Source organism: Vigna angularis, chromosome 4 (genome assembly GCF_016808095.1).
Source record: "Vigna angularis cultivar LongXiaoDou No.4 chromosome 4, ASM1680809v1, whole genome shotgun sequence".
NCBI classification, from domain to species: Eukaryota; Viridiplantae; Streptophyta; class Magnoliopsida; order Fabales; family Fabaceae; genus Vigna; species Vigna angularis.
In genome coordinates, this window is record NC_068973.1 from 16,135,459 (window position 1) to 16,154,773 (window position 19,315).

Here is a 19,315-nt window from a genome sequence, read left to right on the forward strand (position 1 = left end):
AGAAAAAATCAATCTGTGAGAGCATTTAGATCACTGTCTACGCTCTTACAAATAGGCCCTTCACAGTGAATAGTACTTAAAAATTTAACTATATGATATTCTTATTCATCTCATTGAGAAACTGCACATTGATGTGGAATGCTTTATCCAAATGGCTTTAGTTACCGCAGATTGGGTTGGGGGAAGGTAAATATAATTGCTGTTCCTTTAATGAAAACTGATTTGTAAACACTGAAATTAAATTTTGTACAATCTTTTTGTTATTTAGAAAGATAAAACGATAAGATGAAGGAATTTGAGATATAAAGAGAAAAAGTAGTGTGTTAAAGAGTGAAATATGGCATTACTGGTGAATGCAAGTGCTTAAATTACATAACACGATAGTCCACATGGTTTGCCTAGAAATTTATAACAAGAATGCAACGGTATTCTCTTACAACATTTTTACAGAATCTCTTCAATCCAAGGGTCAATTACAGTTGACAGCTCAAGAACAAGCAAAAACCATTCACATGCAAAGGTTGAAAACCCAAAAGAAAAAAAAAAAACTTTTCCCGACTTTTCTTTTCACATTCTGCACAGATAATAGTACATTTCTTTGCTAATAATATGGTATTAAAGGGCAATGCTTACTTATACTTACAAGCTAAACTACATATGAAAACATAAAGGGTTGTCAAAAGACTTCAGGTAAAGGTACGCCTTTCAAGAATGACTTGAATAGTACAAGTGATCTTTGAGGTTGTGAGAAAGGAACTTCATGGGAGGCACCTCTAACAGTCGCAAATGAGAGGATATTTCCATGAACTTGAGTCCACCCACCAACCTAAGTTTCATTAACTGGGATTAGTTTCTGATGTATAGAACATACAATTTGGTCTTGCTGATAAAAAAAGTGGTGTTACTTCCAACGGAAACGCTTTTTACTGATGTTCTGAATGCAGACATAATATGGTTCGAAGAAAAACAATCTACACATCGCATAACGGAGAAAGATATACAAGTTCAATCACTAATTAGTCCACTCAAGGCTTAGGACCTCTTATAAACAAATATTTTTGCAATTGTTTCTTACTGATTTAAACTAATAAGATGTTAATCAGACGGCATTTGACCTCAGTTTCCTGGTTTTATTTTTCTTTCTAAAATAACTTGTGTCAATCATAACTAAATACATTTTTAAAACACAGTAGTTTGTCTTAATTAAGAATAAGCTTAAAAGCATAAGTTCCACAGAAACTAATTGGATTAAGGATAAAAGAAACCAAAAGAAAAGAAAAAGAACTGGGCCAAAAGCTACCTTTGAATTAATATACATACCTGCTGACCTTCAAACCATACTCTGTAAGGGACTGTTGTATTCAGTCCTAATTGACTTGCCAACTTCTGAACTAAGGTACGGCTTCCAGTCAGTGGAATTACTGAATCTTGATCTCCACTGTAGCAACAACAATGCACATTGTCATGTTAAGTAGCACTGAGAAACATATGTATGAGCTCTAAAATTCAAGTGAGCAAATAAATAGAATGAGAAGAAAAGGTTTTGGTTAGAGTTACCTGTAAATTAAGACCCTGACTCCAGCTTTTATGAGTGATCCAACAACAGGTAGTGTAGGCACTTCCAGGTTGAGCATATCATAGTTCAGCACGCTGGAACCAAGAAATGCAGTCAAGTGATTACATTGTTTACTTAAATCACAATCAGCAAAGACAGGCTAAGCTAATTATGACTCTTTTGATCCTTCAATTTTCATTTGCAAACAACAACTAAGAAAAGCCAAACACAAGATGTGTAGTGTGAAGGAATTACTTGCTGCAAACATCCCACTTGCGAACTCCAACGAGCTTTGCATGAAGTGATTCTTGTACGTCTCTCCGGTTTAAGTAGTTTGTAACCTTGTCATCCACACACACATCTATTCTCTCACTTGCTTCCTGCATGCCACGTTATAAGGCACGAATTTTAACAGAAAAGCCAAACTTGACTAGTACTGATCTGAAGTATAGTAAATGAAAGTAATGTGACGAAAATTGGAGAAGCATGAGAATGGAAAGTCCAAAAGATTAGACTCACTTGGGTTTTAGGAGAAATAACCTTGGATTGTGATAGCACTGAGGAAATGCAAACATCAAGTGTGACATCATATTTGTCCACAAATTTACTTGTTTCTCTGCTCACTTGGCCCATAACCTTTGAACAAAGAGGCGAAATTGAGTCCCTATAGTACTCACTAACGTACCTAGAATAGTTGCACACTGTAGTGAATATGTTGTAGGTTGAATCTGATATCAGTCCATGAGACCAGAAGAACTCAGCTCTTGAATTGAAGTCAGTGGCATATTCTAGAACTGGATTACCCAACTGCAGTTCAAGACAAGAGAGCATTCATTTCTTAATTTCCTTTTTGGTATCAGCAAATACCAAACAGCAATATGTAAGAAAGATAGCTTAAGCATTGATTGATACCACTCACCGCAATGCCTTTCAGATTGAATATCTTTTTCCTTGTGTTCATTTCAATCATGAGCTTCGCAAGTTGAGGAACATAATGACCTGATACATGCAACTTTTGAAATCTGTACGAAAAAATAATTTCTGTAACCTGCTTTTGGAATGGAAATTCCAAGAATGACCAGTTTACCTGCATAGCTTTCCCCCGTTAGAAACAAATCTCTGGTCCTGTATTGGGGGAACTTGTTGAACCAGCGTAGCAGGAATAGAAGATTGTCCCTGGCTTAAGAAATCAAAAGAACTGCTTCAGATGACAAAATTTGCATGTAAACAATGCATTATTCAGGGACAGTGCAATCATACCGAATAAAAAGCATACTGATATACCTTCTTCTATTGCTGGCGTAGAGAATAAGAGATGAAAGAATAATCATGTAAAGTGTGACACAAAAGTAAGCATGAAACTTAACCATTGATCACTGTTTTGTATCAACTTTTTAAAAGCCTAAGCAGCATACAAATGATACGTGCCTTTTCCCATGGAAGATAGAATTTAAAGAAGCTTTCTAAGGAGAAAGAGTTTTGTCCCAAAAGATTAAAAAAAGGGTATAATATTAATGAAGAATACCTGTTGCCTCGTCATTCACTGTCATATATGAGGAGCTACCTTTAGCGTAAGAGAACCCCACTCCAACCGGTGTCTCCAAATACAGCATGTTTGCCTCTGCAGCACAAAAGTAACCCAATCAGTGGAAGAATGAAATGCAGGCCATTCTGGCAGATAGATATAATGGAATGTGCCCATAAGAAAAAAAAGGCACAATGGAACGTGGAAAAGGAGTACCTTTGTTCCAACTATAATAATTTTTAATCAGAAATTCTCCGTTTGGTCTGAAAGGTCCATTTTCTGAGAATGCTCCCACTCCCAGTGAAGAACAACCAGGTCCTGAACAACGAAATATTAGTTAATTTCAATAATCCATGATGTTAATCCTGCTTCTGCAAGCTTATTCTTATTTAATCCCTCCCAAGTCTTGAAAAAATTGTAATATCAGGTTTTGAAGCAAGAGATTGCAGACCTCCATTGAGCCACAAAACAAGAGGCTTTGAAGCTGGATTAGTTTCTGACTCAGCAAAATAGTAAAAGAGAGACTTGTGTTTCTTGTCATCCACTGTGACATACCCAGAGAACTGTTGAAAGCCTACGTAGGGTTGGCCAGGAAGCTCAGCAATTCTGTCTGCATGAGAAGGGTCACAGAACACCTCCAAGGAAAAACTCAGATAAAGGAACACCACACCCATTACCATGGTGCTGGACTTCCATGTTGGCCACTTCATTTTTTCACAAACGGGAAGAGTAGGACTAACAAAGAGAAAGACTGAAAGGTTCTGTATTTAAAGTGTCACCCAGTGTGAACACGAATACCATTATGAGAAATGACAGTAAAACTGTAGAATTTAACTTACATATAAAGACAATCTAGACTTTAAGTTTCCTCCACTTCTGCTATAACCTTGAAATTAATGCTACTATATAACCTATTTTAGTTTACAAAGAGAATATTTTCTTTTTCTCTTATTTTGTTTTCTTATAAGATATCTGAGGAAAAGTTTTTCTAAACAGACCTGGAAATTGACTTAGTGATTAAACATTTTGTACTAACATATTATACAAACGATTTATAAAAAGTTAGAGTGATTATTCATAGTATGAAACTGGCAGGACTATATATAACTATATATAATAAATAAATAAAATGTATTATTGATTCTTGACACTCGTGGCAAGAATATTGCTTTAAGGGTGGGCCAGGGAAGGTGCTGGAAATTTTATCTGTTTCATTCTAATTATGATTACAAATTTAGCTTTTGAATGGCAGGCCTGAAAATGGTGTTGAAAGAGATGTGACAGAGGCAATGACCATGGTGTGCCGGGTCACTCTATATGCAGTGGCAAAAGGATAATTATGAAAAGAGTTGAAATGCTTGAAACTGAGTCAGTGCGAGTTTTCTGCCATCAATAGGAAATTAGTTATTGGAATATGGGCTCTGCCTTCAACAATATTCCCTCTTAAATATTACATTACATCGTTTAGATCGATCATCTTTACATTTGTTGTTGTATTCCTGTTTTTGTTTTTTCTCTCTGCATGAATTAACAACAAAGACCTTGTATCTATCTGTATCCCTTTTTCACTTGGCAAAAAAAACAAAGAAAACTTGTATCTTTTCACTGCACCAACAGGAATGTTTCCTTTCCATGGAAAATGGCTTTACGGGGATGCTTTTCACTCCTCAGAAAAATGTGTATTTTGAGGATTTGTTCTTTTAAAAATCAGATAAAAGAGTTTTCTTATTTCTCAATTCTCATCATCATCATCATCACTATCCTGATTTTCTTATTCAATCAATTTTAATTAATATTAAAAAGATTCTCTTGCACTTGGTTAATTAACAGTACTCTACGGCATCTTGGTTAAATGCAGTAAATATGCAGGTGTAAAACAGATGCAGAGTTACTTTTTATGTTTGCTTTTGTTCAAAGAAAAACGTTTGATTCATTGGTTTTTCTTGATGAGCAAGTACGGCTAGATTTGCACATCGACAAGATAAATGGTTACAGAACAGAGATTCCAAGGAAAATAGAGCCATCTTATTACTCTAATACTAATTTAGTTTAAAATGTAAGTGTGGCTTGTCAGAGAAGCTACAAAATCTGAAGAATACTTAAATGCATAATTAACCACAAACAATAATACTCACTAAAGAACTTGAGTGATGAAAGGGGTATACCTTTCCCTTTTTTTATTGTAAAGAATCTTTATTTAAGTGATGAGTAAGATCTGGGATGAGGTTTATTCATGCCCACAATAAGTATGTTGTGGAATGGACAAAACAACCAAACATTATTAAGTGGGAGTGGAAATGAAATAATCCTAGTCCCATAAAGTCTAATGTTTTCCTTGTGGTGGTTAAAACACTTATCTTTATGTACTTATGTGGGAATGAACTTGTTCCCTTTGACCAGATGTGAAAAGGCTTTTCTTATAATTATAAGGTGACTCCACCATTCTTTTAATTTCAATATTCTTTTGTCCTGGGGATACAAAAGCCAACATAACCCCACCTCCATTCATCAACAATATACAAATTATTTTGCTTACAAACTCACATGCTGAACTCGAAGGAGCCACATGTTCCCCATTGGGGCCACAAACCTTTCCACGCTAGCTTCAAGTGGGCCAACCTTCATTCACCATTTCAGCTTTGCAAGCTGTGTTGTGTATTGCTTGTTAGCTATATGCAACAGCGCAATTTATGGATGTTTTTGGTTTGGAAAACATTGGGAGTGATTTGAATCGACCCCATCTAACTAGTCTGGCTATAATTACTACGAAGCAGTGTCACCGGACCACTCTAACCACAAGGGTAGCTAGGTTATTATTTTATTTCCACAAGACAAGGCAGAAAAAAATGCAAGATAATGAATGCCAAAAAAAGAACAAACTATAAAATGACAAATTTGATCAAGATTTATGCGGTGGATTCTGTGCGTCTGTTGTATTTGCAGCTCAAAGAACTGGTAAAGGAGAAGAAAATGGTCCCTACATTTACAGCTTTTACAAAAGATTTCAGGTTTTTCATCATTACTAGCACTAGTGTCACTGATTTTGGCGTTCATCTCCTCATTGTCAAAATATTCTATTGTCTCTAAGACCCAAATTCTATTCTAACCAACTCCAAAACAAAAAGTGAAAAGAAGAGTAGGTGCTCATAATGCATAAGAAAATTTATGTCACAAGTGTAAGACTGAATATTATAACCGAGTAGAAGTGGTTGAAATGACTTTTGAGCATCAGAGTTGGAAAACGTGTGAAAGAGTGCGAGTGAAGCCTATGTTCTGCTTTTGAATTCTTGCAAGTAGAGCAAGGGCATGCCTTTTGCAAGTAATCTTCGTTGATTTATTTTTTTTTTAAATTTCATTTTTCACCTCAAAATTTGGGTCCTTTTCATTCTAGTCATAAAATACGCAAGTGGAGAAAAAGCTCATAAACTTTTACTATTAAATTGCGCAGGCTTTCCTCCTTTTTATGATCCGGGTTGCTATGCACCAGCCACTATTGGTGTCCACACTCCACAAAGTGGAACAGGACCCCGCGTGAGTAGAGCACCATCAGAGGTCTGAATTATATTCGCAGAATCCATAATATACGTGGACGACTAGAGTATCCATGTTTTCTGCAAGCAAAGGCACGCTCCTGATCAATCTTCAGTTCAACGCATGGGTTTTTTATATAAACTACTGCTGTCCGTCCTACTACCACCACATAATATATCTTGCCATTATTAACATGATACAAGAGGTTACCTTCTTTAATGTTATTTTTTAGAGTTGGGTGACAAATAAGATTGCGCAATTCAATACTGCCCTAATTGATATATTCTACAACTCTCGCTAGTCGCTATAGATGTTTAATCCCTGTTACACCACCATGCCGTCAGGCTTGACTGAATTCTAATATGCAGAAATGGTGAAAACCATGTTCTTCTTATTACTTGGTACTTAAATAGCATCAACATCTCAAACAACTTAACATCGACTTACTGAACTTTCCTTTCCAATTTTCTAAGACAAACCGTTTCAAGCTTTTAGTTGATAAATAAACAATACAAAATATAACATTAAACAGAAAAAATAGTGGCTGCAATTATCCCGCATCTTCGTTTGACAACAAAAATACAAACTCGGATTCTCAAATTACAAAATTAAATTTAAAAGAATAGGGAAAATTTCTGTCTTATGTAGAATACAAATTATCACAACCCACTGCTTCTGGTGCAATGTAAAGATTCTTGCTTTCTTTGTATTCCCGAATATAATGTTGAAATGTTTACAGAATGAAAAACTTGTGTAGAAAACAAAACAAAAAATATACATATAGGACAAAGAATCAATTAAGAACTAAGGGGCCCAGACAATCAGGATGAGGCATCAGAGTCGGTGGCAGGCTTATGATTAGCATCTGCTGACCCATGGGGCTGATCAATTCCCTTCCGAGATGCTTCCCAAAGTTGCGGTTCTATACTTAGCTTCCTCAACTCCACCAAGCCACGCTCAACTATATAGAAAGCAGAATGAGCGATACAAAACAAAGCAGTACATCAAAAGCAATAATAATAACACCCTTCTGTCTCTGAAGTTTCCCCGAGTACGTTTAAAATCACATTTACGTCATTAGATTTTTTTCTTGTAAATAAATTAAAGTAAATTCATTTGTAATCACATGATGCTATAGACTTTAAGGTTTGTTGGTTTCATATGAATAAGAAAGGATTTAGGAAAGATCGAAAAGGGGTATATAATTCCACCTCCGTCAATTTGGAACAGTAAGAGAAAGGGAAGAACGATGAGTGCCATGTAACCTTTTGTATTCTATGCAATATTCAAGGGAAAGGAGGCCGGATCTTTTCCATACGGAGACAAAAGGACTTTTATTGAGAATCACGTCTCATTCTTTACTTAGGGTGTTTATCTCATTTTACAAACATATATTCTATTCGCTTCTACTTTCAACACAATTAAACAAGAGAAATGGGAATTTTTCTTTCTTTCCTTTCATCTTCTGATGAATGCCTGGCAAAGCTCCTTTCGGACAGAAAAGGAGAAAAACGAAGGACTTCGAATCAATGGGAATGCAGAAATAGAGGAAGCCAAGCCACTTGGAGGAGATTCCAAGATAAGTAAGAAGATCTACCACTCTGAATGGTGAAATTCAAAGATAAGGATCGAAGTCCCAAAGAACACAGCTCATCACCATTCATCCTCATGCCACCCGAATCAATATTCGAGATAAGTGAATCCACTAAATTCATCACCAAAGAACACCGTTCATCATCACACCACTCGAATCAATATTCAATATAAGTGAATCCACTAAATTCATCACACCACCCGCAACACCTATGAGATAAGTGAAAGAATCTCTAAGAAATGGAAGTGTGCCCTCACATCAGCATGAGATAAGAGGAGGAGTTGTCACTTGAGCCACTTGCTCAAGATAAAACTCACGCACACATGTACCAAAAACATCAACAATGTTTCAACATATTTCTTTCAAATCTGTTTACAAGAGTGTCTCAAAAAGGGTTATATACTATGTGCCTCTACACCCAAAGTCCAACATGACTAAGGCCCAATAAAGTCCAAAACATAAAAATACAAAATTTGAGATATAATTTGAAGCTACTCCATGATCCCTCTAAAGGTCCTAGCCATGCCTCCATCATCTTCTCCCTTACCAAACAACCTAAAAACATCTCTTTCTAATCCTTGTCCTTTTTTATCTTTTCTTTCCTTAACCAAACATAATGTTCTGTAGCATTTTCCTTGGTATGGATAATTAGACAAAGTTAAGGATCTTGATATCCCTATAGCTACTAGGATCACTTCCTACGGTTCGGAGTCAGACCTAGAGATCATCATTTGAATACCTAAACGTTAATACTTACAGTTTAGATAAACCTAAAAGTGAGTTTTTTTTTCTTTAATTTAAATTTGCATGCTGGATGCAGCCAATTTTACTTATAATCTGGAATTAAACAGCAGGAATTTGAATAATTCATTGAAAAAAAAAATAGAAGTTTATGCCTGGTCTTTTAAATCAAGAATTGCCAAGCATACCCGGTTTTCACATTCTAAAATAAGAATATACAAATATTATAAAGAAAACATTCAGATTTGTAATTTAGTTTAAAAAATCATTACCAATGTTTTAGTCCATATGAAGGTTGCCACTTGAGTAACTAATAGCTGTTAGGGTAACAAAAAATGACAGGCTTACAAAGTGGAAGAGCCAAAAACAAGAAAATGGATTAAAAGGAGGAGGGAACAGATTTTTTTTTCTCTTTAAATGATTTGTTGAGCCTATCTGTGGTTTAATTTAAATGATTAGTTGAGAGTATCTGTGGTTTAATAGACAAACCAAATTGCAAAGTTTTTTAAGCAACAAGAATCATGCGGATTTGTATGCAAATCGGGCTGAAGAAAACAAGTTATCTCTATTGCTGAATAGCACAATTTGTCCAAACTAGATTGAATAGATTCAATTCCACCAAATACATATTTTGAGATGATACAGAATCAATTCTTATTAATATAACCAAGACTGGAAATCAGCTTGGTTCCGGTTATGATTTTCATTTTTCTTATATACTAATTTGAGAACCAAGATCAACATTTTTCTGTTGACCCGGTTATATTCAGATTTTTTTTCAAATGCTGTTATGACCCATGGAGGGAGTTTCCATTTGCAATATTTAGCCAATCAACACAGTTCAAAACCATGTATATATTTATCCCACTATTGGCAAAAGAAGATGATGAAGATCAGTATTAAAGAGTAAATTTTGATGATGATAAAAACAAGTCCAAGAACTCATTGCGATGACAAAAGATATTGGAGACTTGTATTTTATTTATGTATGTTATTAAGCTTTAGTAATAAGACATACTAGTGAATAAATTTTGTGTAGGACTTAGCTTAGAGTGTCACAAAGCAACATGCACAAAGATCACTCAAGGAAGGTTTTATTTTTCATAAAAGTTCTAATGATCGATTAACACTAATGATAATCAATTATCAAGATGTTCATAAAAGATTGTGATAATTGATTATTCATTTCTGGTTATCGATTATCACAAGAAAATGTTTTTTGAAAAGCTTATTTGATAATTGATTATCTTTTGAAATAATCGATTATCAATGGTAGTTGTAACTTGACTCTTTAGGTTCTTAACCTAATTTTTGAAAGAAAAAGTCTATATATATATATCTATATATATATATATATCTATATATATATATATATGTATATATATATTTGGTTAACCCTAATTTCAAAAATAACTTTTCATTTAGAGGTTTAGAACTGTAATTGCTAGAGAAACTCTTTTTGTTTATGAAAAAGGGTTTTGAAAAACTAGTGTGTGTAGAGCGATAACTTTTACCAAGTAGGTTCTTGGGTGATTAAGTGTTGCCGTTGTAGCTAGGAGAAATTGTTCATCCTTTGTATGACTCAAAGGAGGTGGTTCATTCCTTGTATGATTCAAGGAAGGTGTCTTTCATCTCTTGTGCCTTCAAGAGAAGTGTTTTATAAACCTTAAATTCTTTCTTCTGTTATTATAAGTTTGGTTTATTTTAGTGTTTGAGTTAATCCCTCTTTAGCGAGATTAAAAATTGGACGTAGGATCTTTTGATCCGAACCAGTATAAAATACCTTGTATAATCTTCTCTTTTCTTTAAATTATATGTTATTATTATAAAGAAAAAGATTTTAATTGAACTTTAATCTTAAAAAAGGGAAAACTTTTTAAAGTACCAGTTTTATTAACAAACCAAGTCACCCCTTTTGGTTTTGTCCAACATAAACCTTCCGTAGCACAATTCTAACACTGTAGTTTCAAGATTGTTTACTTTTTAACTTGGTAACATATTATTCTCTTCAGAAAACAAAAAATCCTAAGAAAGGCAAAGCGCTTACCATCAACAGCATCATGTGAAGTTGGTGCCTGCCTACTGCGGGCAATCCAATATTGAAGTCGCTCTTCTGCAATATCTTCTTCCACACTATGAAACAGAGCTCTTCTCCAGATATAGGTTAACCATGACTGCAATGTTTAGATTTTATTAGTAAATCATATTAAGTTACGTGTACATGCACACTATTTACAAATTGGTTAAATTTTAAATTCAACTTTGACAAAAACTGTTCATCATAAAACCACCGATACTTGGGGAGCCTACATTGCAAGATTTCATCTTAAAAGAGATTATGATTAAAGTGTAATAATCTGCCTTGAACAGAAAGAAATTCATCAAAGAACACAAATCTCTGTCAAGATAATCTGATTGCTGATTCGATAAGACATTTATCATATGTTATGGACATGAGAAAATAGTAGTAGAAATCTGCATTCTAAAATTCTCATCTGAAGGAAGAAGATATCACAATTTTGTAGAAATAATATCATGAATTGCGCCATATATTACAATAAAAAGCAACTGACCTCTTTGAAAAGAACGTCTTCTGCTTCCTCTTCACTTAATTCTGGAAGAAATAAAGAAACAGAAAAATCAACAAAGAATCACTTGCCAAACTTTTCCATTTAGAAATGAAGTAGGGCTAAATGCTGCCTCGTACGCATCATATATTAGCATAAAAATACACATAAAGTCACTGGCCCTCCCATATAAAGGTCATCCCATAGATGGAGATCAGTCCATCGTCAAAAGACTTCACACAATTGTAATTGTGACGTTTCTCTATCATCTACAAGGGTATTCACCAATATTTAACACCTAATACTTGTAAAGGCAAGGGTGCTTTTACATTTCTCACATAATGAAGAGGGTAAAAATGACTACTTACCATGCAATTCACAATATAGATGTAACATCATCCTCCTATACAGATCTTATCATGCATGCATTAAACTAATGTATGTTATCCAAAATCAATCCCAACTTCCCCTTCAAAAGATGAAAAGTAGAGAAATGAATGAAAAATATACAAGCAATATTTAACCAGTGAAAGAGAAACAGATAAATTCTATAATGCAAATATGAAAACCTTGACATTTATAAAGTTCCGTAGGTAATCACAGCAAATTTAACATTGGTAAAGCAGGTCAAAGCATATTTCTTCCCAAACTTCAAATAAACAATATCAAATTAAACACTACAAAATAAAATTGACAACTTAATTCTTACCAAATGCATCTGAATATTTAGCATCGCCTTGTGACTTGGAATCTGAAAATAAATAAATAAAAATATGAACATTATAAATCATCTTGGCTTTTCTACTAAACAACCTATTTTGGAATAATTCCAGAACAATAGTTTTGGGAAAATTACCATAAAATGGGTACATGAATAAAAGGTACTTAAATAGAATTCTAAACACAAATCAGACAGTTGAACATGAGTAACAATAACACTAGACAAAACTGACATTAAAAAAAGATAGAAGATGTCAAATTAAATACCTAAAACAGTCTGTCGAACCGTATTTGGTCGTCTGTGTTGGGCTAATGCAAGCACAACAGCATCCTCAACCTACAAATTAAAATAAAATCAGAAAAAAAATATCTTATGTCCAATTTACATAGAAAAGTATTATTAGTATAGGATGCCAGATCGTTACAATCAAAGGAAGCCCTCCGTACAGAATACAAGCAATAACACCCAAAATTGGAAAAAAATTGAAGAGATTACTCCTTCCTCTCAAAAACCCTTCAAAACCACCACTTACACTACCTTCCTTCCTCTCCCTTTACATACCACACTGAACCTTATCTGCCTATAAATAGACTTACATTATCTGTCTATCAGGATGTAAGTTTCAATACTGTTACAAAATATATATGCTTTCTTTCTCATTTTTCAATGAACTATTTTATAAAAGAAGCTTTAAAATATAATTCTTTGTATTTAAAATGCACAAGAGAAAAGTACAATAAGGAACTGAACAAACAAAGCACTAATTTTTAAAAAATAAACATGAAGAACCTTTAAGGAAGCAAGTTCCCTCAAACCCATCTCCACTGAAAGCATACTCTCAATATTTCCTTCCCCAGCAAGATCATTCAAATCACGAACAAGTTTGCTTCTATCTGGACCATCGCCACCTGGTCCATGATCTTTCATTAGACATCATTATGGATAATTTCCGATATATAATTCTAATGAATTTTTAGTACCAACTCATTCTCACTTTTGTTCCAAGATTCTTCCCTAGCCTTCTGTCCAGCCGAGATGACAAGTTCAAAAGGAAGAGGAGCCAGAGAAGACCAATGTTCATGCTTGGATTGTGCTATATCTGCACATATGCCTAAAAAGCATAGAAATAGTACGACTTTTCAAATCATAAGGATTATAAGAACTTATATACTGTTAACAGATAAACTGAGTTTTGAAAAATATGCTCCTGAAACTTTTGAAGTCACTATTTTTCAGATAATAGTTAAAGATTGGAAAGTGTCTTCTCTACACAGAAAGTTGAGGGCAGTAATTTCATTACCATGTTTTACAGCAAGACCCCAGTAGCGGGCTAGCCAACATCTCTTTAGGACAACTTCCTCCTAAAAGACAGATAAGATTAATTAAGACAAATGGGAAAATGAAGACTTACTAAATCTTATTTCAATGATAAACAGTAACCATTTCTTCTTGGGTCAATATCATTCTCTGAGTCATTGTGCGAAGAGCCTTTGCTTCAGCTTCGGCTTCTTGCTGCTGCTCCAAAGTTGCTGCAGCATCATCTTTTAGGTTCTGACAAATACAAAGAAGATAGCTAAAACTTATAACAGGGAATAATTAATCAGAGCAGATAAATGGCACAACTTAATGAGAAAACATGTTTGTTTTATTCAAAACTACCTGAATTTCCACTCGAAGGGCAGTGATGTCCTCATCTCTCCCACTCTGTGTTTGTTGAGCAGCCTTGAGAGCAGCCTGTACAAAAATATTTATTCCACCGACATTCTTTGAAAGAAGAACAATGACAAGCCTCTTGCTCAAATTCCACAATTCAAGGAGAAAACAGTAACTGGAAACAGAGCTTTACAAAAATGTCAAGCAACATAGCTGCTTCTGATTCATGCTCCTTTGCACAAATATATGCATGCATTTTTCACAATAATACAGAAAGTTAAAAGCACTTTCGAGATAAATACTTAGAGGACATGGAATAGAGCGTTATCAATCAAGGGTGACCATATTACTTCAAACATCCAGCCATCATTAATTTCATATTTATGCCACATCTTATGTCCATTGTTTCAGTATACCTCTCTTTGACGCAAAGCAGCTTCCTTCCTGCAAATATAACACAAAAATCATAATCTTAAACAAAATAAATAGTTCCATTACTACTGTGCCAGCCAGCCTACAAGAGAATTTGAAGCTAGATTACCTGCTCAACAGTTTAGCTTCCAGGGATACACCTTCTCCAAGGGAAGCAACCTGCCAAAGTTAAAATAAACAAGGACACTGATATCAGCAAACTCAGAATAGTGCTTGACAACTATAAAATTGCTTTTGGATGTAGTTAAATAGCTCCTATAGACTAATTTAGATAAGTTTCTCCATAAGCACTAACAAAGAAAAAATACAAGTGAAATTGATGATTCCATGACTCCTCGTGAGAGGATAGAGGACCTTCCTAGGAGGATTACTAGAAGCATGACAAGAAAGGAGGCCTCTAATCCATCATCTCTTAGTTTATTTAGCATTAGTTTATGTTGTATTTACTTTGTTGACTTTTGTTTGAGTTGACCTTGTTGACCATGCTTGAGTTGACCTGTTGACTCTTGTTTTGTGTTTGTTTTGTAGGATTGGCTAGGACTATCTTGGAGGAGAATAACACTTATTTGAGGAGAATAGACTTGGACTTGGACCACACACATGGAGCACCTTTGAAGATCTTGGAGAAGCTTGGAGTTGACCTTCTCTTCTAGAAGGTCAAAGGCACATGGAGAGGCATAGAGGACAAGATAGGTCATGCCTCACTTCAAAGGAGTCTCCTTTTACATGTCCTAGTTTCTAGAAGCATTTCTCTTGTATTTGCTTGTGTCCTTTTGTTTGCGTTTTTCCAAGGAGGCCCCTTCCATTACCTATAAAAGGAGGTCTCTTAGACTTGTAAAAGGGTTGAATATTTTGAGTTTATACATATATTTACCTTTGTGAGAGCTCTCTTAAGAGTGTGATCTTCCCCTAGTCTTATCTTGAGTCTAGACTTAAGTGGCAGCATCCCCACTTATCTTGAGTTATTGAGCCTTTGTGCCCTCTCAAGTAGCGTGCTAGCACCTTAATTCCCAACCCGTTGCTAGTCTTTTATCTTTTGCTCCATTTTACTTCTTCTTTTGGTTCATATTATGCTTGTTTATATTCGGCTATGTTCATCTTCTCCTCTTTCTATTTTGGTTTTTGCTTAATTGAATTCTCTACTCTCTCTTGAACCCTTGGAAGTGCACCTTCACATCTAGATAACCATTTGGTTATCTTAATGTCCACTGGGAATCTTCCTTGGGTTTCTTCATCATAACACCATATCTCTTAAGAACTAAAATGGGTTTTCATAAAAAATGAATCATACTGATAGAACTTTGGGAGAACTACCCTACAAACCATTGTGGTTAGAGAGCCCGAGGCCCATGAACCCCACATTAGATACTTCTAATGTCAAACTCAAGTCCCATATTTTGCAATTGAATCCTAACAACCTACCAAACTTCACAGCACTAACATACAAGCAGACTGGTTCTGCCCTGGCCCATTGGCTAGTCACATGCAAAAACTATGATGTCAAGATCACCACCCATACCACTTATTTGCACTTGAGAGACGTGGGGTTAGGCTCTAATTCTAATTGACAACCTGGAGAAAGTCAAACCATTAAAAAACTAGTCATTACCAGCCCCAGACTAGAATCTCATACTTCCAGTGTGAGACTCAAGTCCCATACATAGCAATTGAATCCTAATACATACTTCTTCTGCAAGTTAAAAATAAGATTATGCAATCAATTTTTGGAGAAGATATAGGGAAGAGTTTATAAAAGAGTCGAGTGTGTAAGTTGAGCTTATGAGAGAAGTTTGATTCATTATACTTCATTTACTTCCCCGATAAATGTTTATTAAGAAGTTTATCTAAACTTGGTCATAGTTAAAGACTTCCCCAGTAAATGTTTACTAAGAAGTTACATACAGCTATGAGTGAAAGTTTAAAAAATATGCAAACTATGGAATCTAAAATATGGTGTTAAAACTACATTTGCTAGTTTTCAAATATATTTAATATCTAGGCAAAAGTTACCTGTTTCTCAAGTTCCCTACTTCTAGCCTCCACTTCTTGGCGTTTTTCCTCTGCTTGTCTTAGCTGGAATATAACCAGGCATTACAATCAATACATAACATGAGCAAAACGCCGACCTTGTTGGCTGTTAATGAACATACCTTTTCTAATAAAGCCTCGTTCTCTTCTTGTAGCATATCAAGCTGCAAAATCAGTATGAATCAGCTTCGACACTCATCCTTTGAGTTATATTAAAAATACTAAAATAAAGCTTAAAAAATAGCATAGCCAATATGAGGATACACAGATTTTGCTTTTGGGGAATGAAATTGGTGGGTACAAATACTATACTTCATCACGGAGTGCAGACGCTTCACGCTGGTCTCCTGTGTCTTTTGAGTTAAGGGGCCTGATAGATATATCTGATGGAAACCTGAAACCATCACTGTTGGTTACTAAATTTTTAATTTATTTTCATATTAAATGATGCAAGAGTAACATGATATTTTTTTCATTAAATTTTTAATTCAACTTGCGAAAGTTAGATTTCCACCTCCCCACATGAGAATGTTTTGTGAAAAACTTGGCTAAAAGTCATTTCTGAAAAAGCTTTATTTACTAGGAACGTTATTTTTAAAAAGGTAAACCAAATATGAAAAACATAGTTTTCCACTTTCTGAGAAGCTAATTACCAAAGACTCCCTTAAATGTCAAAATAAAGAGTACTTAGTTATTTGTTCGTTAATATAAAAACATAAAATAAATATTTTAGCGAAAAGTAGATTGTATGCATGTTTGGTTTATCTTATTTTCTCTTGCTTCATCAGGTAGCTTTTGAAGAAAAATAATTATTAAAGGAAAGAAGCTATTCCCAAACACCGAATTCATACATATAAACTTAAAAAAGCTTTAATTTCCTCTAAATACTATTTATTTTTAAATCCTTAACATGAACACTTAGGACATTCCTTGGTATATGCCATCTTTAAAATTTATGAAGACTCGGCTTCGGCGTTACTCCACTATCATCTTAACCTGGAAAAGCTCCAAGAAAGAAAAGCTTCCTAGTCAATTAACATATCCACAAAACCAAAAGAACTAACGGGGAAGGAACTACACTGCGTTTCGGTAAATATTGGATCAACTTGGAAAATGGTCCGAGACCTAATAATAGTTAATTACCATAGCTGAAAACCCATAAGAAATAAGGAGTAACAGAACTAAAGTACCTTTTCTCTCTATTCCGATTAGTAGGAGGGTCAATAGGAGGTATAGCCATTGGAGTTCGGAGTGTGGATTTGGTCGGTGGCACCACTGCCGCTGAACGAACAGAAACCCCCGATCTTCCAGCTGATGTTGAACGAACCGAATGAGTATGCTCTACAAAGTTCCGACCTAACTAATAAAAACATCAAAATCCTATTAGCTCAACAAGAACTAGGCAACACGAATTGAATCAATCCAAAATCATGCAACCAAAAGTGACACTCCAAAACTTCGATCTCGCTCGATCATTATTAATGCCATGAAAATTAACAACCACGAACCAACAAAACACATCTAAGTTCAAAATCGTATCGAACACGCATTTACTTCATTCTATTTTCACAATTCAACAAGTGAATCCATGCAATTAATCACGCAAACGCATCAGAACGAACAATTGCAGAGAGAGTTACCGCAGGAGAAGGAGATCTGTTAGGCCTGGCGACCGAAATCGGAGGAATAGTGGAGGCATTCGTGCTGGTGCTCCTGTTACTGCTGGCGTTGCTGGAGAAAGAAGAAAGAGACGCAGGAGGCGGAGCGCTGAACCGGAAATCGAGATCGTCTTCATCTTCACCGTCGTCGACGATGGCGTTCTGAGACGCCATGACACGAGCGAGGCGCTGCGCGGCGGCTTTGGCAGCCACGTTTTGCGTGCGCTTGACGGTGGAGAGACCGGTAGAAGAAGCACCGAGGCGCGACTGAGGATGAGCCGGAGACATCGCCGGTGACGACGAGCCGGTGCTGCTGGAACCACCACTCCACTGCCGCGCGTAAACAGGACTCGCGTTTCTCCTCCGATCCATGAGTATACAGTGCTGTGGATATATAAGTGTCGCGGTGACTGAGCTAGATTTTCTCAGAGCGAGATTTTCTCGGGAAAATCGAAGGGGAAATTGGGAGGAATAGTCGGAGACTTTGTTCCGTTAGAATCGAGCGCGGGTGTGTTGGACGAAACGGCGTCGGTTCATCGTAATAGGTCCGCTAAAGAGAAGACTCGGGAGAATACGTGGCTTTTATTTTGTCAGAGTTCCTTCCCTAACGTGGATAAATTATTGGTTTAGGCCGGAGAGAGACATTTTGTTTTGGCGGCGTCAGAACGATGTCGTATAAGGTGAACTTGGAAATGGAAACATGATATTTTGTAATTGGATTTTTTTGACTGAAATCGTTACCTTTAGGAGGAAACAATTCAATTTTTCAAGTCAAATCAGGTTTATGAAAATTTTGGATTAGATAAGTTGATTCGGTAAGCTTGATTGACAAAATCGTTAGGTTGATGGTATGAACTTTTTAAGGAATTGATTAAAAGAAAAATATTAAAAACCATTTAAAAACAAGTTGGTATGAAGGGTTTTTGTCTTTCTTTTATAAGAAGAATAGATATTTATTGTTTATAAATAAAAGAATTATTTAGTCAAGTTTTATTTTATAAAGAACGACGTATCATAGAGATTCAAATATAAAATAGAAAAATCTTAGTTTATCATAATCTTCTTTGAATAAAATCATCTTTACTTCTTCTCTTAAATCAATATTTAGAAGTTTTGCATGTATTATAGAAATTTGACATATGATTCAAAAGGGTTGAGAATGGACCTTTGATTGTCTAGGATTACTAGAATATATTTAGATCATTGATACAAATTTTTTATGTGTAGGTATAGTATCTTGTAAGAGATAAAAAATTTTATGGTTAATTGAATCAGAAGCTTAGGAGCTAGTATATTTTTTGTTATTACTG

At 35.2% G+C, this 19,315-nt stretch overlaps 2 protein-coding genes across 4 annotated transcripts; both read right to left on the minus strand.

Moving 5' to 3' along the window:
* Nucleotides 1-316: 316 nt before the first annotated feature.
* LOC108330662 (serine carboxypeptidase-like 45) lies at nt 317-3,925 on the minus strand. The gene is made up of 10 exons (XM_017565169.2): nt 3,532-3,925; nt 3,297-3,398; nt 3,081-3,176; nt 2,643-2,735; nt 2,475-2,554; nt 2,075-2,362; nt 1,811-1,935; nt 1,558-1,650; nt 1,321-1,438; nt 317-826 (listed from the first exon to the last, which is right to left on the minus strand). The coding sequence occupies exons 1-10, from the start codon at nt 3,788-3,790 to the stop codon at nt 677-679; spliced, it is 1,404 nt and encodes a 467-aa protein (XP_017420658.1). The 5' UTR covers nt 3,791-3,925; the 3' UTR covers nt 317-676.
* Nucleotides 3,926-7,267: 3,342 nt separating this feature from the next.
* On the minus strand, nt 7,268-18,624 carry LOC108331665 (coiled-coil domain-containing protein SCD2). 3 transcript variants are annotated; one of them, XM_017566514.2, is made up of 17 exons: nt 17,988-18,624; nt 17,538-17,707; nt 16,660-16,753; nt 16,470-16,511; nt 16,330-16,392; nt 14,429-14,478; nt 14,304-14,331; nt 13,894-13,968; nt 13,675-13,785; nt 13,535-13,595; nt 13,229-13,345; nt 13,024-13,142; nt 12,501-12,570; nt 12,223-12,264; nt 11,520-11,560; nt 10,994-11,120; nt 7,268-7,572 (listed from the first exon to the last, which is right to left on the minus strand). In XM_017566514.2, the coding sequence occupies exons 1-17, from the start codon at nt 18,375-18,377 to the stop codon at nt 7,433-7,435; spliced, it is 1,740 nt and encodes a 579-aa protein (XP_017422003.1). In that variant the 5' UTR covers nt 18,378-18,624; the 3' UTR covers nt 7,268-7,432. The 3 variants fall into 3 exon arrangements, with proteins under 3 accessions (XP_017422003.1, XP_017422005.1, XP_052732200.1); XM_017566516.2 differs by having other exon boundaries at nt 16,660-16,741; nt 17,988-18,622; XM_052876240.1 differs by having other exon boundaries at nt 17,538-17,703; nt 17,988-18,127.
* Between the last annotated feature and the right edge of the window lie 691 nt (nt 18,625-19,315).